The 20,042-nt window shown below is 41.8% G+C and overlaps 1 protein-coding gene across 1 annotated transcript; it reads right to left on the bottom strand.

Annotated features, from left to right (window-relative positions):
- Window positions 1–4,894: 4,894 nt before the first annotated feature.
- c21h18orf63 (chromosome 21 C18orf63 homolog) lies at window positions 4,895–18,756 on the bottom strand. The gene is made up of 13 exons (XM_070928529.1): window positions 18,629–18,756; window positions 18,294–18,372; window positions 15,967–16,023; window positions 15,700–15,811; window positions 14,363–14,404; window positions 13,222–13,298; window positions 12,650–12,762; window positions 11,553–11,649; window positions 10,803–10,888; window positions 10,225–10,411; window positions 7,344–8,327; window positions 6,708–6,791; window positions 4,895–5,017 (listed from the first exon to the last, which is right to left on the bottom strand). Exons 1-13 carry the CDS (start codon window positions 18,754–18,756, stop codon window positions 4,895–4,897), a joined length of 2,169 nt encoding a protein of 722 aa, XP_070784630.1.
- Between the last annotated feature and the right edge of the window lie 1,286 nt (window positions 18,757–20,042).

Below are 20,042 nucleotides of genomic sequence, written 5' to 3'. Positions count from 1 at the left end.
TTTAACTAGCAGACATCTAAATGTTTGAGCAGATTAAACAACATCAAGAATGACCATCAGCTGATCACGACCGGAGACCAGAGACCGGAGACCAGAGACCGGAGACCAGAGACCAGAGACCGGAGACCAGAGACCAAGCTGCAATTACAAAAATGCTGACAAGTCAGAAACATGTGGCTGTGTTCAGGCAGCGGCGGGTTAAATGTGAGCTGTTTCTGGAACATACACGGACCAGAGTTTGGAGTTGCAGACTGGTTTTGGCCCGAGAGTCAGCTCCAGTTAGCAGCACTCGGGCCAGCTTCGGACCAGCGTGACCAGAGAACTTCGTACTGTACTGGATGTCACACGTAAATAAGCCGCATGGATACAGACAGCTGTGGTGTGAGCTAACGCTGACGTTAGCCTGTTAACATGCTACATTGGGCAGTTACACAAAGCAAACGCACAGTAGCTCACACGGCAGGTTAGCACGCTAACAAGCTAATGTTAGCTATTTTAGCTTTAATCTCAGTAAGTACAGCTTCAGATGGTGGCGCTGGAGGAAAAGTCAGGGGATCACCAAGTCATTGGGATTCATCCTCTGGTGATTAGGAACGTTTGTGCAACATTTCTTGACAGAGTTGTGTCGATCCTTCAGTCTGGATCGAGAGTCATCATCATCATCACTGGAGCCTCAAAGCTAATGGAGCTAAAAAAGTTCATCCTGACTGCTGGTTTAAAACGAGACGTGGCGTCATCAGTTCTATCTCCAACCGCCATCCATTAACTTTAAACTGGAAAATATGAACCTTTAACCCTGAACGTTGACCTTTAATGTTGAGTGAGTGGTTGAATGGATGTAACTGTTGGTGGACTGTTTGAGTTATGTACTGGACGACCTGAACGTTACACCAAAGCTCTTGAGGTGTTTCCTCGTGTTCACCGTCTCTGTGATTTGCAGCTCTCTCTCTCTCTCTCACCATTAACCTTTACAGATATTTATGGTTTGTGTTCAACCTTTTGGGCACAGACATTTTCTGTGACCGCTAACTCTCAGTAAAAAGCTATAAATACCCCCCCCCCCCGCCCACACACACACACACACACACACACACACACACACACACACACACACTATAAAACACACAGTTAGCTGGTGCATATCCATCACTCTGACTTTCTCCTGGTTTCTGTCCCACAGAAACAAAAGAGTCTTTGTGTTGGATCTGGACTGGATCTCTCTTCTCTACAGCCACGCCAACTTCTCCACACGAGGATTTAGGAATTAGGCAATAAAAAAAAGGAGGCAGTCGAGATAACTCCCACAGCTCATGAAACAACCCCCTCGCCAGCAGAACACAAAAACTCTGTTTGCTTTGTGGGTCTGCAGGGTGCAAATGAAGCTCTCAGGTGTTATTCCTCATCATGACCTGTGGCAGAGAAACCAAAACCTGCAGGAGAGTTCAGGGTTCACTGCTCCACACTGAGCTTTCCGTTTCCTTCACATGATCAGTGGCAGATTTGTTCTGCGCCATGGCTTTCTATGAGATCAGAAACACTGAACCTCCGTGCTCCGCTGGGGTTTTACGCCTCGACACTTTGTCCTCGCTGCTGGTGGCGTTCCATTACAGCGACTCGCGATCCGTTTGCAGAATTCTACAATACTGCCTCAAAACAATATCATTTTTGGGAGGAAAACTAGTCTAGATCAGGGTTTTAAGTAAAATCAACTCTTTTTGATGTCAGCATTCAAATGTAGGTAACATTAGCATACGACACGAAGAGGTGAGGCCTCTGGTCTCTGAACACCCTCAAGTTGTTCAGTAAAAGATCTCCTTCCACAAAATAACATCAGTAGTTAAAGAAGGAAACCGAAGCAGAAATCTGCTGGATGTTGCAGTTTCCTGCTCCATCAGCTCTGGAGAAACTGGTTCGTGAATCCCTGTAAAAACCACAGAACAGGAATCTCTTCTGACTGAAGGTAGTTTGATCTAAACACAAGAGCACCTTTCCCTTTAATGGTTTTACATGTTGAGCAGGTCTCCTGGTAGATAACGAGGTCCGATATGAGGTTTAAAGCGGAGTCACGTGGCTGTTTGGAGCTGCATGAATCTGTATTTCAACACGAAGGACATATTTCTGAATAAACACACAAGGAATAAGACAATTCATTCATCAGCTGGTGCTGGTTAGAAACGTGCAAATCAAAAACCATAGTTTCTTCTCCCTTCACATTTGTTTTCTTACTGGATATAAGAGAATTATTTATTATTCGTCACTGAAGGACATTTTTTATGTTTGTTTTCTTTGAGCTGAGTTTCACCAACTGACTGAAGAAGCAGACATTTAAAGCAAAAATGATTACTGATTATCTCAGGCACTCTTAATGCACGTCTGTGTTTTAGATTCCAAGTCAGTCCAACTCTAAACTCTCAGTTTAGTTTCTCCACGCTGAGAGCCTCTTTACACAAGAGAGGTTTCTGTCACACTCTGCTTCAAACTGTCAGCTGACACATACACAGAAGAGTGTGTGTGTGTGTGTGTGTTGGATATTTCAGAGGTTAGATGTGACTCATGGGGTCGAGCCAGATACTGTACACTGTTGATATCCAGAGAGTGAAATGATGAAACACCTGACAGCTAACAGTGATTTCACCTACAGGGAATCTGATTGGACGAACACACACACACACACACACACACACACACACACACACACACACACACACACACTCTCTCTTAGCGTGTCTAACATAACAGCATTCCTCAGTGCACAGAGCCTCCCACAGCTCAGGATTAAGTTTCCTGACGGGGGGAAGCTATCAAATGCATTGTGGGAAACATTAGACTTCGCACAGTGTTGAGGGGCTCAGCTGGGCAGCACACAATGAGGTGATGTCACATTTTCAAATGATAACCCCCCCCCCTTCAACAACACACAGAGGCCAAACAATCAACAGGTGGCTGCTGAGATACCAGGAGACAAACTAATACCTCAAAGTAAATAAAACTCATTTCTGCACCTTCATAAAAACACAACTCATCTGACTCGCGCAGTTCATGAGTCCACAGAGAGGTCGTTCAAAAGGCCTCTGACATCAATGTGTCACCACAACGAGGGCCAGCAAATATTACACAGAAATACAGTTTAATCAGAAAAGTGTTACCACTCACAAAAGGAGGATTTTGAAAAGTGAAAGGAACATGGTCACAACGTCTCTGAGGTAGAGCAGTTACACAGTGTGTGTGTGTGTGTGTGTGTCTCAGGGATTTCAGTTGCCCTCGTTAACAAATCCACTCAATTCAGTTGAAATGAACTGATTTTGTAGCCTGTAGGTGTTAGAACTGGCAACATATGGATGTAGTAACCTGGTTATCAACGACTGAGATTTATTCTGAAAATCCTCCTTTTGCTTCACATTTGGAAGCCGAAATCCAAACACAAACACACACAAATCTCTCTCCAGCAGGCCAATAACTAATGTTAGGATGTTTTATTATTACAGTTATATTTAGAGCAGATTACCGTCTCATTAAGTGGAGTTCTAAGATGTTTACACTCTCAGTCATAATCACCAAATATAGCAGCATCACACATCATCTGAGTTGTGTATATTTTCAGAGTTCAGATTTCTCAGGAAGAGACAAATTTGTAGAACACACACACACACACACACACACACACACACACCTGGTCCTAGCCAAACCTTCCTGAGTGAAGCATGATGGGAATGATTCTGCTGAGACGATTTACTGTAAAAGCCTGATGTATACTGACACACACTCACTTACTCGCCTGGTGGAATGTGATTCACTATAGACATAAAACACACCATGAGAGAAACGCCTGCCATATATAAACTAATACATGGAGGACTGGACACATCTGTCTGTGTGTGTGTGTGTGTGTGTGTGTGTGTGTGTGTGTGTGTGTGTGTGTGTGTGTGTGTGTGTTAAACAGCTGCCCAAGAAACTTGGAGAACACACACAGAGAGGAAAAAACGGGGGATGAGAACGAGTGGAATAAATAAAATACACACTGCAATTTCTAAAACTGATTTTTTTATCCACAGAGCTTCAGTATATAAATGTAATTGTACATTCCTGAACAACAAGTACAAGCTGGACTTACTATATAATACTGTATAAAGAATACAGAATATATCATATTTTCTATGAAAATATAAATGTTTCTAAATTGAAAACACCTTTTTTTTAACAACATTCACAGGATTTGGTCCTCAAAACTAGAATTCTATATCTTATACCCTTAATGTGGGTTATCTAATGCCTGTATTTCTGAGAGGCAGAGAACTCATTTTAAGGTTTAAAAGCGATAAAACAGATAAAAAAAAAAAAGCTCCTGTATAAAAGAACTAAAGCTGCAGAGGAACAGCAAAACGTTTCGCTCCATAACTGGCAGACGGTTAAAGCTGCATGAGGGACGTTTCTCACAGCGGCGACTCCCAACGGCAGCGAGAGGGAACTACGGGGGAAACGTAAACATCATAACTCCTGTAAACTGATTTAAACCAAACCTGAACAACCTGTGAATCTTCACATCAAAACTAACCCAAAGAGACGAGAGAGGACGTTTTTACTTTGCAGGTTCAATTTGTCACTTCCTGTGGACCCCACAGTGACTTTATCTGACACGAGAATTTAATTTTGGCAAATCTTAAGCATCTCAATTAGCGAGGATGAGACGCTCTCATCTGTTCCAGCTGCACTCTTTGATTCAGGCTGATAAGACGGCCAGATTTTACATCAAATCCTTAAACGAGAAGCTTAGCACAGCGTTAATACTCCAAAGTAAGTCAATTAAGTAGATACGGTGTGTGTGTGTGTGTGTGTGTGTGTGTGTGTGTGTGTGCGTGTGTGTGTGTGTGCGTGTGTGTGTGTGTGTGTGTGTGTCTCAGGCCTCAGCCAGACAGGCCATGACCTTCAGCATCAGCTCCTCCTTCTTGTGTCTGGCACTGACGAGCGCTCCTCTTCCTTCCAACCAGGCCAACAGAGTGGCAGAGTTCAGCTTGGACAACTGGAGAGAGGAATGGAAGTATGTAAATAATAATAATAATAATAAAAAAGATGAGATACAGAGTAATAAATAGCAGTGAAGGAAGGAAAGAGAGAAAACAGCAAGAACCCCCCCCCAAAATGTACAAACGAGTTGATCAGAGAGCTTTGAGGGAGCTGGTAGTTGGACTTTGTTACCTTTGGACAGAGCCAAGCTAGCAGTTTCCCCCATTTCCAGTCTCTATGCTAAGCTAAGCTAACAGGCGCATATTTACTGTACAGACACTAGAAAGCGCAGTTTATTTCCCATAATGTTGAATTATTGCTTTAAAGAGAAATGTAGCATTGTACTTCCATATATGTCCACCTGCAGGTAAATAATAACAATACTGATTTGTTATGTTGTTGGAGAGTTGCACCAACGAGGGGCAGAAAATGCAGCAGAAAGAAATCTACAGCCTCGCTCTAAGGTCAGATTCGGGTCTCAGATTCAGTATGAAAAACCAACTTTCACAAAGTCAGATAATCTGTAACAGTAAACATAAAGACTGAAGTACATCATGACACGAGACAAAAACACGTCATGGTCACATTCTGGCTTGTGGTCTTTGCTAAAACATTTGTATTTAACAAGACAAAAACAAACAAGTAAATGTTATGAATATTTAATTTGAAATGCCTTTGGCTCCACACACACTGGACTGCTATTTTGCTTCAGCCAGCAGACGTGTTGTGTCTGTTGTAGCTCCCAGATACAAACATGTGAACAATGTGTCCGGTGGTGTAGCTGTGTAAATGAAAGTAAAAGAGAAAATGTAACTGATGTATTGTTATCTGTAAGTTGCAGGTTGGAGCTGTAAAACTGATGAATGTTGTTATTAATCTGCTCGGCTCCCTGTGGGCTCGCACCTCCTCCTGACCATTCATCACTTTAACAGTCGTTAGCCTCCTTGGAAAGGATGTTTGTAAAGGAAACTGAGGCTGACAGAACAGTGTGTGTGCTATTCATCACGCTAACACACTTTAATACATCACGTTAATGTATGTAGTCCTCCTAAAGGATGTTTATGAGGGAGCTAAAGCTGTACATACAGTACGCGTGCATACAAATTTATCACTTCTAAAGTCTCTTCTTTTCTGAAACAAAGTCCCAGGCCTGCCACCTCTTCACACGTCAATATTCTAAACAAGACAGACTCTGTAGCCATGCTAGCGCCCCCGAGAGGCTGCAAGGTTCATTACACATGAAAAAAAAACATGGATTTCTCTATTCTCAAAGTCTAGATATCCTCAGAAACGGACAGACGACACACTCGTTCACCGTTCTCTTTTCACTACACTGAGTGTGTGTGTTCACACATGTGCAGTTGGTGTGTGCAGGCTGTCTGTGCAGTCCACACAGTCATACATTTTGGACACAAACGTCCACAAACACATCTGTGAGGATCCTTGCTGTCATGGGAAAATCATAATTTGTGCTTTACATTTTTACCACCAGTGGGGCAAAAACAAATTCCTGAGGGTGGCGTCAGAGGAAAGGTCATGTTACTGACTGGTTCATCATCATGTTACTGAATCATCAAGGCAAAAGCAGGAGTGGGTGTTGGTAGGAAGAAGAGGAAGAAGAGGAGAAAGAGGAGTAAGGAAAAACAGACACAGGAAGATAAGGAAGGAAGGGCAGCTGCCAAGAAAGAAGGTGTAAAGTTCCTGACCTGGTTGCTTCTGGCCATTTTCTCCACATCCACGTCTCGTTTCGCAGATCTGGATTTCTTCGGCTTTGACTCAAACACAACTCCCTGAAACAACAGAAAAACACACCACAGGACAGTCAGGGACCAGGACTGTAGTGGACTCCCGGAGCCTGAAGGTCACAAGGCAACTGCTGACATGATACAAACCTTCCAGCTCCACTGAGCAGTCTGGTTTCCAGTATAACGTTTCTACTGGGATTTAACATTTTCTGTAGTGCAGAGCGTTGGTGCAGTCTTGGTGCAGCCAGAATATTAAAACTTAAAGAGTTAAGTCATTTTTCTGCTGTGTGATGATGATAATATCATCAAGTTTGAGAATATGACTATGATTGCAGCTTACTCATCACGTTAGCCAACATCCATTTGACACTTTTGTCCAAAACTTAGATTTTAAATTAATTCTAGTTTAAACTTGGCTCTTATTTTTTTAGTTTTGTATTTGTATCAATATTAATAACCTTGTACTCATCAATTAATAATTGAGAATTGGGAACATGGTGACATCACTAAAAAGAAGTCGGACGGGTCAATAAAGATAGAAATGATGGGAGGAATAACAACTCCTAGTCTTCAACAGTCCAAACTAAGTGGACTCACCCCTCTGCTGCTGTTGGAGGTCTCTTTGTTGGAGATGTCAGAAGATGGTGGAGGTCGGGGAGGCTCAGGTGGTGCAGCCGGCGGTCGTTTTGCTGCTTTCTCCTGCACTTTACGGCTGGAGTTAGCAGCAGTATTGCTTTCAGAGCTGGCCATCACGTTGGTTTTAAGGCAGGACTTGGGTTTAGGCTTGATCTCCGGGTTTGGAGTGAGGATAAGCCCAGGTTTAGACTTTGACGCAGGGCTGAGGCTGGGGAGGTGCTTGAGTTTGGGTTGACATGTTGGTTGAGGAGCGACACTGCTGTGAGGTTTGGGGCGATGGTTGAAGCGAGGAATGGTTGGTGGAGGAGGAATTGGGAGGGATACAGCTGACAAAGAAGCAACAGAAGAAGAAGCAGCCGGTGTCTTCCTCCTACAGGCAGGTAGTCTCACCTTCCCCCTTTCCTCCCCTCCTCCACTCAGCTGCTCCTTCTGCTTCTCGACCCGCAGCAGGGCGACGTTGACGTGCCGCGATGGACACTTGTTCTTGAAGATGGGAACCAGTTTGGGAGGAGGGATTATCGAGGTTTGACTCGGGGGAGGAAGAGGAGAAAGGATGGAGGAGGACGAAGGGGTGGGGGAGGAGGTGAGGGGTGAAGCTGGGTGGAAGAGTGGGAGAGAAGAGGAGGAGGAGGAGATGGAGGAGGTGAGGAATGAAGCTGGCTGGAAGAATGGGAGAGAAGAGGAGGAGGAGGAAGAGGAGGATGATGATGATGAAGGCCTACACCCTTGACTTTGTGTCAGTCTGCTCCCAAATCCACACCCATTACCCAGAAGCCCCTGGGCTCCATCCTGCTGGGAGAGAGGGGCCCAGGCTGGAGGCTGTGACCCGAAGGGGGGCTTCACAGGTCGGGGAGGAGGAGGTGGAGGAGGAGCAGGGAGCTGAGTGAGGACCAGCCTCATGGAGGAAGAGGTGGTCAAGTTCACCTGCCCCCCCCCACTCAACACCTGAGGAGGAAGAGGAGAATAAACGCATTACTACTTCGAGATGATCACATGAACTGCAAGATGTTCCACATAAATGTGAGTTTTTCTTCTCAGATTGTTTCATTTGAAGTATTTCAGAGTATAAAGACGTGAAAGTATCAAGTTTTTTTACTAGAAAAAAAAGCAGAAATTAAGAAAAGGTCAGATCTCAGATTTTTCTGGGGACCCCTCCGGGATTCCCAAGCTCGAGATTGGGGACCACAGTTTTGTTAAGTCCATACAAGAATGTTGATATTAGATGATTGAATGACACCATATTAATAAACATTTCACTTTCTATAATACCTGTTCATGGTAACTAAGGTTAGTGATAGATTGTGGTTCGGTTAATAAAAAACATTAATTGCAGGTCTGTGAGGAGACGTGCACATATATCCTGCCAATGTATCCCACCTATAGTTTAATAGACTTCAGCTTTTCCTTCTTGTACGAGTGTTTTTCAGCTTTCACTACAAGATAGAAACTAACTTCTCTTTCAGCTCTAAAACATGGAAATGAACTCTGCCGAACACTATAAATATTTTAGTTTCACTCTGTGAGCACTGAATCGATCTCTCCGGATGTTTCATCATGCAGAGTTTCTCAAGCCGATAAAAAAGGCACTTTAGCTGCAGCTTGTGAATAAGACAACGCAGAATGAGCTCTCAGGATGAGAGATAACTTTCCACCTGCTTCATTACAGCGTTACAATTTATAGTTTCAGAAGATCAGAGCTGCTTAGGAAACTCGATGGGATGAAGAAATGTATTAAGACTATTAAGGACGATAAAGGACACTGTACTTTTACCTTGTGGGCAAAGATTCATTAAAATTGTATGTAGTGTAGATATTGTTTAACCTGCATGTACATTAAAAGAATCCACTTATTTTCCTCAGAAAAGATGATAAAAACGTTGACTTGTTTGATTTTTATTTGAAGAAAGGTTTCCTAACATGATGATAAATAACATTCAGCCTGGTGAAAAGACGGCCTTGAGAAGGAGGGAAATGTTTCTATGTCTCTTACTAAAAGCTATTTTCATGTCCAGAGTTCACTTTTGAACTCTGGACATCGAGACACACACTTCCTTCACTTTCCACCTAACATCTGTATCATGAGAGTGAATCCTCACGATGCTGAGAGGGAACTTTCTCTCCACCTCCTTCTCTTCAGCGTCGCACCTTTATGGTCATAAAACTGTCCATGAAGTTTTTACAGGGTGGGAAATGCTCCGATAATCGCTTTTCCTCTCCCCGACATCGACCTCCACACACTCGTGTAAAATAACCTGCACGTAAGGGTGTGTGTAAGTGTGTCTGTGTCGAAGAAAAACAAAGAAAGACAAAGAAAGAGAATACACACAGAAACAGACAAAGAAGTTTAGGTTTGGAAGATGTAAGTATGAGAGAAAGGGAAAAACACTGGTGTGACTCTCAAAGACTTGAGACAAATTTAAGCTTCGGGCCTTGAAGACATTTTTGGGCACAAAGGGCTACTTAAGTTTAGAAGTACTGGAAGTGCACCAGTGTTGTGTCACTGATCCCTGTAGCTTACACCAGACAGAAGACGCTCTGGAGAGTTGACACAAGTAAAGACGCCAGAGAAGGGTGTTATGGGTAACCGTAGGTCACAGACACGTCCACAACGTGTAGAGCAGACCTGCTCCATACGTGATCTTCTAGCAGAGCAGAGGAAGGCCACCTGACTCGTCATTGTCCCGCCTATTTCCTTTGGTAAATCCACACTCCTTCACATTTGTGCCATTTTGTTTGTTTCCACTGTCACCGGGGTGAAACTGATTACCGTTTCCTGATTTCATCTACGTTTTCTTCATATTGTGGTTTGCTGAACGTGACGTGTGTGTGTGTGTGTGTGTACCTGCACTGTTGCAGCAGTGTTCAGACTGACTGTGTGGTAACAGGGTTTGCTGGTCAGACGTGCAGGGAAGCCACACACACTCTGCAGCCTGCCCCTGATGTCAGACAGGAAGGAGCCCAGCGCCCCCTGCAGGTCGGTCCGAGGGCAGCGCTGCACCGGCTGCAGGCGGATACAGCTCAGAGGGTAGCTGCTCAGGAAGAAGGTTAAAGACACAGTCTGCAGGTTTGACTCATGTATACTGTTACCAGCTATCTATATCTTATCAAACTATTTTCATATTGATAACTAAGAATTCTGTCTATTTCCTTTCTTATTATCTTTTAACTTTACAAATGTTGTCACAACATTGCTCTTTTCTCTTTTCAAATAAGATAAGCCGGGAGATATATTGTTATCGCATGACATGGAAATGTTTGTCTTGATATTTTCAGCTATACCTCCTGTCACATGTCAGATGTAATGTTAGTCATTTAAAAACACTCTGAAATAATTAAGTTTGACAGTTGATTTTAGGTTTTTTTATTTGCCAGGTTCATATTCAGGCGGCTAATTAATTCATTATGAGTGTTTTAGGATACGTGAAGAGTCTCTCTCCCACTAGTCTGAAGTAGACGCTGCAGTACACCACCTCTTCATCTGCAAGCTCAGGGAGTCTGTAACCATACTGGTAAACACACACAAACACACACACTATGAACCATCCTATATGAGAATGTAATTATGTATTTCTTAAACAATTTCAATATCCGTGCCAATGTAACACCTTGGTTTCGGTATTGACTGCAGTATAGTATTGTGGAGACCTTAGTATGAAAAGTTTTTACTGTCATTCAACACTAACTTACTTTTAAGTAAATCACTGCACTCACAACACAATGCTAACGTGCAAGAAGAAAAAAAAAAAAAACTCTTGAGAAAGACAGGCTCTGCACACACTGTAGATGAACTGATTAAAATACTGTAATATCATTTTAATCAGGTTATATCTGACAAATCTAACCATCATTCTTCAGTACTTTAGAGTTTTGAACCTTGCTGCTACAGTATTATAACTGGCCCAGCTGATAATAGAGACAGAGAGAGAGAACAGACAGTGATTGCTATTTTTATTCCAATTAACTCAACAGTTAGTTCAGCAAGCGGTTGCTAAGACAACTTCTTGTCATACAAAGCAGCCAGCATCCACTTTGTTTTCTGCAGTTTTTTGTTCTCATATATTTGTGTGTGTGTGTGTGTTGTGTGTGTGTGTGTGTGTGTGTGTGTGTGTGTGTGTGTGTGTGTGTTTGTGTGTGTGTGTTTGTGTGTGTGTGTGTGTGTGTGTTGTGTACCAGGCGGTTCCAATGGTTCTGCAGGTCTCTGTAGGTTTTAAATGGTCCGTCTCTGGGCAACTGACGGCTGATGGTGATAATCTGACCTTTCTTCATGCTACACACACACACACACACACACACACACACACACACACACACACACACACACACACACACAATGACCTACTTAGTGAGAAATAATCTGTCAATCAAAGAGTAATTCTGTGAGTATCAGGACAGAAGAAGTGAATCTCCAGCAGCTGACTGCCTGTTTAAAAAGAGCTGCAGCTCCACCTGCTGCTCAGTCGGTATAACACAACCGGCCTCTTGTGCAAAGAGTTTCTCTCTTTGTTGGCCGTCTTTTAAATCCCAGAATGATTGAAGGATTTCACCTGTCTCACCGTGAGCATAAAACAGAATGTTGGTACGATGAAGTGAAGCCTGTTTACTGGAGATCAGCTGGGCAGCCAGCTGTCCAACTGGACTTTACTCTAAACCTCGCCGGATAGAGGACTCTGTGTTTGCATGTTATCTAGTTTATTTGTATTGTTTTATATGTTCTGTAATGTAAAAACATGAGGTATTACCTACCATTTGTTAATAAAGTACATGGTGAAATAAAGCTACATAAAAACCCCTCTGCAATATTATCTTAAGATTAAAGAAAATCTATCACAAAAAGTCTTGAGTGTCTCGAGTGCATGTGCACAATAGTGACTGAGGAGACAGAGGAGAGTCTCACACTGTCATACATCATACTAACCTATATCTGTGTGGGGGAAATAATTCAAACTACTTTACTTATTATAACTTATTAACTATCATGCTGTTACTATTGTTTGCCCAATGACCAGATCTTTTAATTTTTAGAAAAAGCACCAGAGGTTTGGTTAGGTTCCTCTGCAGGTGTATCCTGCCATGTGATGCTCAGAGGGAAAAAGAAATACTCATTATGAAGTCACCTTTATCAACAGACCCAGAAGTATCTTAAAAACTACCCTTAATGGTGCATTTGCCTATTTGAAAAGGTCAGATATCACAGAGCCTTTTGTCTTCCACATGTGAAACCTCTCTGGTGTTGTCTGTATTGTGTCCAGCAGGTGGAGCTGTCCTACCTGGGCAGGACGTGACACCAGATGGCTCTTCCGGTGGAGGTGGGGTCGAGGACGGAGTCAGGATCACTGCAGAACTTTCTCAGCACTAACGGAGGGAGGTCAAAGTCCTGCAGCTGCAACACACAGAAAACCTGGTTTAACGTATGTATTCTTATAGCTTGTCATCTTGTGTTTCTCCTGCTTTTTTTTCTGATTTCCTGCGTGCTTTATGTTTGATTTTCTTTTTACCTCTCAGGTTCTGTTTGTTTGTTATGTAGCAGGATGTGTCACGAACTTGACAAAGTCCAGCCATGTTCCAGGGAAGAAGTGATTCGTTTTTACATGGAGTATTGTGCTACAGCACTTGCTTTAATGAAAAATAAAACTTTTACATGCATCCCATGACCGTCTGCCACCATGTGAAATTTAATGCAGATTCGTATCCAGATGCAGATATTCTCTATCAAAAACATAAACTAGAGGAGTGCAGTGTTTTCTACTTCTTTTGTTAATTTCTAAATTATTTTTTAACTAGTAAGTAAACTTGTGGACAACAGATCCCAGATTAAACCAAAGTCTTTTCGTTCCCTCACTGTGGTTGGCGGCAGTCTGACTGTGTTGGCTTCAATGCTGATGCACAGTTGGCCCTCGCTGGTGCTCAGCTCCATGCCTGGTACACACAAACAAAAAATGTTTTAATACGTTTTTAATTATTTAATCAATTATACAGTCCATTGCTAGCTATCTGTATCTGTTAAACAGGAAGAAAACATTAGGAAACTCGTCGTTGGTCTAATTTGGTTCAAAGTTGATATTGTAAACATCCAGCAGCTACAGATCAACGTGGTCCTCCATGTGGAGTCGTGTTTGTGTCTCCTGATGAATGAAGTCCAGTCTTCTCTCTCTGTTAGTTGTTTCTGGTCTCCACCACCTCCTGAGGGAAACATCTGGCTCTTTAGCTGCTAAATGAACCAGACAGGAAATGTGCTGCAAAACCAAAACTAGGAACTAAAAAAGGCTAAAAAGCTCGGCAGAGCTGCAGAGAGGGTTAGAATTCTTTATTTGACTCTTTGTCAATACTAATTAACGCAGCTTCAAGTGTCTGACAGAGAGACGCTGCCACTGAGGAAAATCACACTGCAGAAATCAGCCATCAGTTCAAATGAAGTTGTTTGTTGTGATGCATATTAGTCAAACGAGCCAGAAATGGTGACTCATTTTACTCAAATATTTTCTATCTTAAATCACTGTGTTGACTTTTGAATTGTGTTCTGACATAATGAAATGTTAAATATACTAACTCCAGGAGAACGTTTAGTTCTGTTTGTATTTTCCCAAAGTTCAGTCTTAACTTGCACATATCATGTTCCAAACATTTGGAAATTTAAATAAACATCAGACATCTGTGTCCAAAGGTTTCATGAATAAACTCCCTGTGAACAAATCATCCCTTATATCATAAGTTCACTGACGTACAACTGGTTTTCAACTTGTGGGTCAAAAATGGAGTCCGAGAGTCACAAGAGGAGTGAAGGGATAAAAAAGAAATAGTGGATAGTTCACCTCTTCAGACTTCAGTTCACAACTTGTGATGAGGCCTCACACTATCCCATTTTCACAGATCCCATCACACATCCACGCGTCCTTGATTACATTTACACAAATGTAATCTGACTATAAGCCACAAGCTGCAGGGCTGGTGTGAAGTGACAAATGAGCCACAGTGAAACTTACCGACAGCGTTGAGCCTCCCTCCCTCGGTCAGAAAGTCTTTTCCTGAGAACAAACAAAGTGAAAACAAACGTTTCCATCATGAGCCAAAGAAACAGTTATAATTTCACTTCCAAGGCAGACACGTGTGAACAGAAGCTCTAGCAGCCGAGCAGTGCTTCTGTTAGCATCAGTACATCTGAGGCTGCGGAGGGCTCAGTCATTAGTTTTAGAGGTATTCAGTCATGAACTGAAGAGCTGGACAGGCAGAAGTTTTAAAGTTTGGCGGTAGAGTCGGGACAAAGTCACATTTTCATATTCTTATCTTACTTTAAACCGAGAGGTTTTCTTGTACGAATGTTCTAAAACTGTCTTAACGGGACACTCGTATGAGACACTCCTAAAGCTTCCACGTAACAGGATGGACTGGTGACTCGCTTGTTAGTTAACATGAACATACTGTAGACGAGTCAGCATTTATTGTTAATAATAAAATATCTACTTTTTCTTAGAGCTCAGATTAAGAAGCAGATTTAACTTCAGACTATAATCACATGGAAACGTTCAAATTCTTCTCCCACCATTTGAACTAGCACACAAACAGACACACACACACACACACACACACACACACACACACACACACACACACACACACACACACAATGACCTACTTAGTGATAAATAATGTCTTTATCTCAGACTGGGTCCAAGGTGAAGGCTTGACAGAGTGTTGCAACACTCACTTTGATCCAACACACACACACAAATTACAGCAGATCCACTCCGACAGTCTGTTAATAATCTACCGATAGTCACAGTGTTATAATACGGAGCTTCGGGGCTGCTGGCCCCGCTATTGTGGTGCTCCTCTCATGTCCTGCTACACAGTGGGAAAGGTTGTGACTCCTCATCGGTCAGCAGCACCAGTGAGCTAGCTTCAGCGTCACGTCTGGGCTCACTAAAGCTGTGTTCAGAGAGAATTTAAGGGCTTTTTGGAAGTTTAATAGTATCACTTGCATGAAACCAAGCCCAAAGAGGAAGACTTAAAGGCTCGTGGCACGTCAGCAACAACTACATCTAGAGTTACTTTGAGACTAATCTCCCTCAAACCCTCCTACAGCTTCTGGAGCATCTTTCTTCTGTGTGGCTGCACCAACATACAGACAGCAACAGATCACAACTATGATTTCCTTCTGTCAGAACTTGGAATGGAATTTAAACTAGTTCAAAGTCAAAAAATACTAGTATATCACATTTAAAGATGGCCTGGTATGTGTCTTTAAGCAGCAGAGACAGAAGCATCAGAATGATGGACGACACTTTTGAGTTGTACCAAACATGGCAGAGACACAGCGTACCAGTGATGAGGTAGAGTCCTGCTTTATTCCAGCTGGGAGCCAGTCTGGTGATCAGAGAGTAGGACAGACAACACTGGAGGACACCTGGAAACACACACTGCGGCGAGCCCAGCTACACACACACACAACAAACACAACCCAAGATGAACTCAAAACTCCTGGCCTTTTTGACTCAAGACTGAGAGTAAATGTAAAATTGCTGCTATAATGTGAACAGGGTAAGCCTTGGTTTACAGTTATCAGTCTCTGTCCATCTATTCATCCCACCTGCAGACTGCGTCTCTGTCCAAACACCCGCAGGATGCCTTTCTGGAAGAACGGGATCTGTAGGAAGAGAGTTCATGAGATAGAACTAAACACAAAATGTCAAGATTAAGACACACGTGAGTTTGGCAGTTCACATCAGACTGTAGAAAAACTGTCCACAACATGAAAACATGTCACGCTGCAACCTGTTTTTAACAAGTCAGGTTTTCCAGTCCTTTTTTCTTTTGTAAAGCAAAAGTGCAGAATATTGGAGTATATTTGATGGATATTTGCCATCTTCAGCCATGTTTTCTGATTTCCCATCCCTTCTAATGTAAATGAATCAGAAATTAAAATGTTTTCATGGCACAACTTATAATAAAAAATATTAAAATGTCCCCTTAAAATTATGTTTATACTAATTTGCAATGAATTACATTTCCCAAGAAACGTAATGCCACACAGAGTTCAATTTAACATTTTCTCTTTAATGTCCCCCCCCGGCAGCTGAAGCATATCTAATGTTCTCGTGGTTCTGTTTTGGCGTCTTAAAGCACAAGATTGTTGTCAATATTGAAAAAGTGCTTCAAGTCAGTGTTGACTTTTTAAATGTCCACCATCATCCCTCTCCAACCTTAAACACTTGGTTTTAGAAGCTCAACATAAACCACACTTGAGACACAAATCGGGGTCTTCATTCTTCACTCCGACCCCTTCACTACCTTCCACCCCCTGCAGCAGAACATTATCATCCTTCCTGCCTTTTCACAGCATTTGGACTCGTCATAGGAGGAACAGCACAGGTGTTACAAATAATATTAACAAATGTCTATTCAAGTGTCCCAGTGAGCCAGCAAGAGGGTCTTTGGAAGAAATCATTGCCAGTTAACCTGAATGAAAAGTCCTCTAGGACACACTTACCAATGTAAATATATAGTATAGGAACTTTACTGTATTTATGTATACATGTCTGTCTGGTAGCATGTAGTTCTCTGAAAGGTTTTAAATGATCCAAATTTCATTCAGCAGGACGGGACATCAGCACCTCTGTAGCATCAACTGTCACTTTTCTCAAACGTCTTTTGTCCCATGAGACATAAACTTGGGAAAAAAACTTCATTAAAGCAGACTGTGCAGCCGTTAGCTGTCAATCACATCATCTGGTTTACCTTGAAGAGCTGTAGTGAACCAGACTGATCACCGTCACCAGACTCACATTCTGCAAGACATCAAATCAGTCTGGAACACAATCTGCTGCAGAGGTAAAGAAAGAGTCTCTGTGGGTGCGTGAGAGAGAGAGTGAGAAAATGTGTGTGTGTCTTTGTTTTCCTGTATACTGGTGTGTGTGCGCCAAGGTATGTCACGTGTGTGGAGACTGAGGTGGTGGTGTGCATGCATTATTTCCACGGCGACCACAACCGCAGCCAATACTCATTCATCCCTCTCGTCGAGTTTACGATGTCAAACTGTTTCCTGAAGCTACAGCTACACAAACACACACAGCCAATCACGTGCAGGTACACTAAAAGAAATTCAAAGTACATGTGTCAATAAACCTGCAATTAATCTATAAATCTTTCCTTTCTTTAAGAAATGACATCCTGATCACAATAATAAAGATAAAGCAGTATTTTACAGTCTGAAACAAAGTGCACATTATTGACAAACTCTTGGACGAAGATATGCATAAACAACAAATGTCATATAATTCATGAGTGAGGCTGTCATACATCGTCAGCTAGTGACTAAACTGATCTGAGGCGTGAGGATCGACTGCTGAATAACTTCCAGAGGGAAACCCTGGACATCACTTAAAATAATCTTAAAATATCACACACGTCATTATATTATATGACATAAAAGATCTTTAAAATGTTTTAAATATATATTTATCTTACTATTTAGGTTAGGGGTTAGGTTAGACTTACTATTTAAACGAATGAATCTAAATGACTTTAAATGTGAAATCTAGTAGTAAAAGCAGTAAACACCCACATTATCGAGGGAATGGATGTATGGGTGTGTGTGTGTGTGTGTGTGTGTGTGTGTGTGTGTGTGTGTGTGTGAATGTGACCGTGTCTATCTTTGTGAGGGCTAATTACAGTTTTAGACCTTGAGGACGTTTTGTACAGTGTTTTGTCCAGTGCTCCCTCTCATGTGTCTGAGAGCGAAGACTTGGGTTTGAGTAACACAACAAATATAAACCCGGGACAATATACATTTGTTTACCCCACCCCTTGTTAGAATTACTTTTAGGTTAAGGTTACATAAAGGGTCAGGGTTATTAATGAGGGTCCTCAAAAGTATAGAAGTAGAAGCATGTTTGTGTGTGTGGGTGTGTTTCTTACGGCCATAACCACTGTGATATCAGTGAAGGAGTCCAGAGCCGGAGAGGCCAGAATATTAGAGTACAGCAGCACCAGCTCTCTGTGGACACACACACACAGTTTACTCAAGGACACACCCAAAGGAATGCTCAAAGCTGATTGTGTCCTTCACACTGAGCAGGACAATAACTGATATAATTACAGATATAGACCAGCGTCTTCTGCATTTGGTCAAGTTCATCTCTAACTGCTACGCTTCATCAGTCCTCACAACCATCTTTATTCAGAAGGAACACGTGGAGGAACAGTTACTCCACAAGAATAACTGTAATAAATTAAGTTTAAGTGGGCGTCACCTGCAGGTCTTGATCTGTCTGCTCCTCAGCTCCTCATCCTCCTCCTGCAGAGTCAGAGTGATGCAGCACAGCTTCTTCAGGTCTGGAAGCCCGAGGAAAAACAAGGACCGCTGGACTCCTCCACTCATCCTGCACACACACACATATATATATAATATATACATCATATTGAGCCAAAGAAGGAATTGAATACATCTTTGTACAGTTTCAAATATCTTTTGATTTATTTTTTCTCTTTCCAGGTGTGCTAAAAGAACTCAACCAACATTTGACACTGAAATATCCCTGCACAGGTAGCTGATTTTCACTCATATACTACAACAATGACCAAATGATAACATCTCCATTGGCTAAATAAAAATGAAATCAATTGATTAATGTATCAACATATCACTTATCAGATATAAATAGTATTTGCTGGTTACAAACTTCTTAAAGATAAGGATTAATGATGAAACCATGATTAAAGAATATATCATTTTAATAATCATTATCCATCATAATTTTAGCAAAAACATCAAACATCTTTCAACTTGTTATTTGTCTGCTTTATATGTTTGTAAATTGAATATCTTAAGGTTTTGGACTGTTAGTCACACCATAACCGACAAATTAAATGATGATGAATATAATCATTAGTTGCAGCCCTAATTAGGACTGTTCACTTTACTTTTCTGATGTCATTGTTAATGAATGACGCGACGATTAAGAATTATAACATATCATTTTGAGCTCTGGTAACTTATACGTTAATAGACATTACAACATTTTACAAACAAACAAAAACATGATCAATAATAAAAATAATAGTTAGTGAAAGTCTTAAATCTGCCTTACTCACCTCTTGGTGTCTCTTCGATCCCAAAACCAAGCTGTCAGCTCACTAACCGGTTAGCTAAAACAAGCTAAGGCTACCAGCTAATTAACCTAGCTAAAACCGTTCTTTTCGGTTTTACATTGATATCTTGGTCGCCAGCCTGATATTTACATTTACACTAGACCGTGATAGTAGTTATTTTCTGAGGAAAATCTTGGTTTCACGACAATTGTTACAGAAAAGAGATAATTTCACGAAATAAATCAGAAATAAGCTAAGAACCGTCGTCCCGGCCAAGAGGCGAACAGAAAGAGCTCTCACTCTGCTTCCACTTGCAACACAAACCCTTGTTATGAGTTATGTCACAACCAGTTGCTATTAATGATATATGAATATGAATATATTTAAATTTTAATGTCTATCAAGCTTGTAACTTACCATCCTGGCCAATGTGCGAGGCAAAACTGATTTAGGAGACGACAAAGATGGAGCTTATTTTTGACAGTTGTCAGTGGGTGATTATATTTTCCACTGTGTGACAAATCGTAGCAATAGACACTCTTTGATTTTGAGTCTGCGGATTTTCCCGCCAGAGTG

Source organism: Enoplosus armatus, chromosome 21 (genome assembly GCF_043641665.1).
Source record: "Enoplosus armatus isolate fEnoArm2 chromosome 21, fEnoArm2.hap1, whole genome shotgun sequence".
Lineage (NCBI taxonomy): Eukaryota > Metazoa > Chordata > Actinopteri > Centrarchiformes > Enoplosidae > Enoplosus > Enoplosus armatus.
Note: the sequence above shows the minus strand (reverse complement) of the source record. Positions and strands in the feature narration are given on the sequence as shown.

Excerpts from the sequence above, each read along its gene's own strand:
- c21h18orf63 (XM_070928529.1), bottom strand. The coding sequence starts at position 18,756 with ATGAGTGGAGGAGTCCAGCGGTCCTTGTTTTTCCTCGGGCTTCCAGAC. Across the intron at positions 12,763-13,221 it reads TCAGACTGCCGCCAACCACA|CTGCAGGACTTTGACCTCCC; the intron begins GTGAGGGAACGA and ends TGTGTGTTGCAG. Across the intron at positions 10,412-10,802 it reads GTGGGAGAGAGACTCTTCAC|CTACCCTCTGAGCTGTATCC; the intron begins GTATCCTAAAAC and ends CTTCCTGAGCAG.